Source organism: Haliotis cracherodii, unplaced genomic scaffold (genome assembly GCF_022045235.1).
Source record: "Haliotis cracherodii isolate W230 unplaced genomic scaffold, xgHalCrac1.p SCAF_11, whole genome shotgun sequence".
Taxonomy (NCBI): Eukaryota; Metazoa; Mollusca; class Gastropoda; order Lepetellida; family Haliotidae; genus Haliotis; species Haliotis cracherodii.
This window is the reverse complement of record NW_027266266.1, coordinates 34857491-34859461: the sequence shown is the minus strand read 5'-3', so window position 1 is coordinate 34859461 and position 1971 is coordinate 34857491. Positions and strand designations below refer to the sequence as shown.

The 1971-nt window shown below is 47.5% G+C and overlaps 1 protein-coding gene across 1 annotated transcript; it reads left to right on the top strand.

Moving 5' to 3' along the window:
• Window positions 1-675: 675 nt before the first annotated feature.
• Window positions 676-1971, top strand: LOC139455697 (G protein-activated inward rectifier potassium channel 2-like). The gene has a single exon (XM_071237248.1). The coding sequence runs from the start codon at window positions 676-678 to the stop codon at window positions 1969-1971; it is 1296 nt and encodes a 431-aa protein (XP_071093349.1).

The following is a 1971-nucleotide window of genomic DNA, read 5'->3' as shown; positions in this document are numbered from 1 at the left end:
ACGCAACAAGCGAAACGACTGTCCACTCAGACAAAATAATGACAACTGCATATTATTATTATTATTATTATTATTATTATTATCATTATTATTATATCTGAAATATTTTCCTGTTAGGTGAAAAGACCCGGTACACCAAAGAGATATTGTTCTGAAGGAATCTAGTTCAATTCGGGCCACACCTGAAACCCTATAACCGATATTCGCTTTCCCATGAAACTTATCAGAGTTAACAAAGGATGACCATAAAATACACTGTCACGTTATGTTTTATCTCCCCAATCTATCACACGTCGTGTCGGAATTGGCTAAGTATTAGACATGGGTATGGCAGCAGACGACAGTCAGTTGCGCCTAAGGTGCTTCGTCCTCCACCTGCGGCAATCTCTGACAGGGAGTCGATCAGTCAATGGCGTCATTGTTTTCCCCCATGGCTCACACGTTCATCGTCATTGGTGACGAGTTGAATAAGCCACGCCCCCTTTTGTCACGAGAAGGGTGTATAGGGTCGCGTCCTCACTTCACCCAACACACCTTCCTTCAACCACAAGACGACACCGGGACATTGGGACGGTGCCCATCTGAAGTGTGCCTGCAGTAGTTGAGAATAAGTGACCCCGACTTGGTACAGTGAGTTAACATTATTGTTGTGATAGACTGATATTATACATAACGATGAATTCCGAGGAATCAGCAGCAAGTATTTTCATGTTTACTGAACGAAAGCCGGCGCCACCACCCCGAAGTGCTTTCGTGGAATTCTTCAGGAGCAAAATTCTGTGCCGGAAGGATGACCCTGAGGAAGAGCGTAAGGCTTTACTGAAGAAGGAAGGTGGCTATAGGATCACGTACACAGGGCTGAGTGAACATCGAAGGAAATACGTTGCGGACATTTACATCACGCTCATCGACCTGGAATGGAGGTATGCTATCGCGGTATTATTCAACGTCTTCCTTGTAACGTACTTGGTGTTTGCTTTCTTCTGGTGGCTCATGGCCTACAACAACGACGATTTCGCCAACTTGGACAATCCGGATCACGTGCCGTGTCTGCTTGGCGTCAAGTCGTTTGCTGGCGCGGTTCTGTTCTCCATTGAAACGCAGACAACAATTGGATACGGGTATGCCTACCCTAACGCACATTGTGCTGGGACCTTACCCTTAATCTATCTGCAAGTCACGCTGGGATTTTTCTTAGAAACAGTTCTCCTTGGTTTTATCTTTGTGAAAATAGCCCGCCCCAAATATCGTGCTAATACCATCATCTTTAGCAAGAACGCCGTGGTATGCCAGGAAAACGGCCAGCTCTGTTTACAGATAAGAGTGGGAGATTTGAGGAAAACACATCTCGTCGACGCTCACCTCACGGCCATCATGGTTCGCAAGAAAACGACGGAAGAGGGCGCTGTGTACCCTTTGTTCCAGTACGAGGTCGAGATGGAGGCGAATGGAATGGGCGACAGGATCTTCCTCCTTTGGCCCCTCATCATCACCCATAAGATTGACGAGAACAGTCCATTCTGGGACATCAAGCCTGCTGATCTTTGCTCCGAGAAGTACGAACTCCTTATCTTCCTTGAGGGAACTGTTGAAGCTACGGGAGAGGTGTGCCAAGCCCGAACGTCGTACGGACCCAAGGAAATCCTTTGGGGGCACAGATTCGAGCGAGTTGAAGAATATGACCTGGGTATGAAAAGGTGGCATATTGATTTCACCGGGTTCAATGACGTGGTTTACTGCCAGAACCTACGTCACAGTGCAAAGGATCTCTCGCAGTACGCTGGCAGCACCCAGAAACTAGATACAACAGGGATCTCGAAACGCAAGTCTTCAGAACGACCGTCCCCAAACCCTCTTTCCCTTAACAGCGGCGTCCGGTACGACATGACGAATCTGAATGGTGCCCAGAATATGGTAGAAAGCAGCAGCGGAGCAGCCCTCCTCAGCAACGAAGATGAGACATCAACTTAG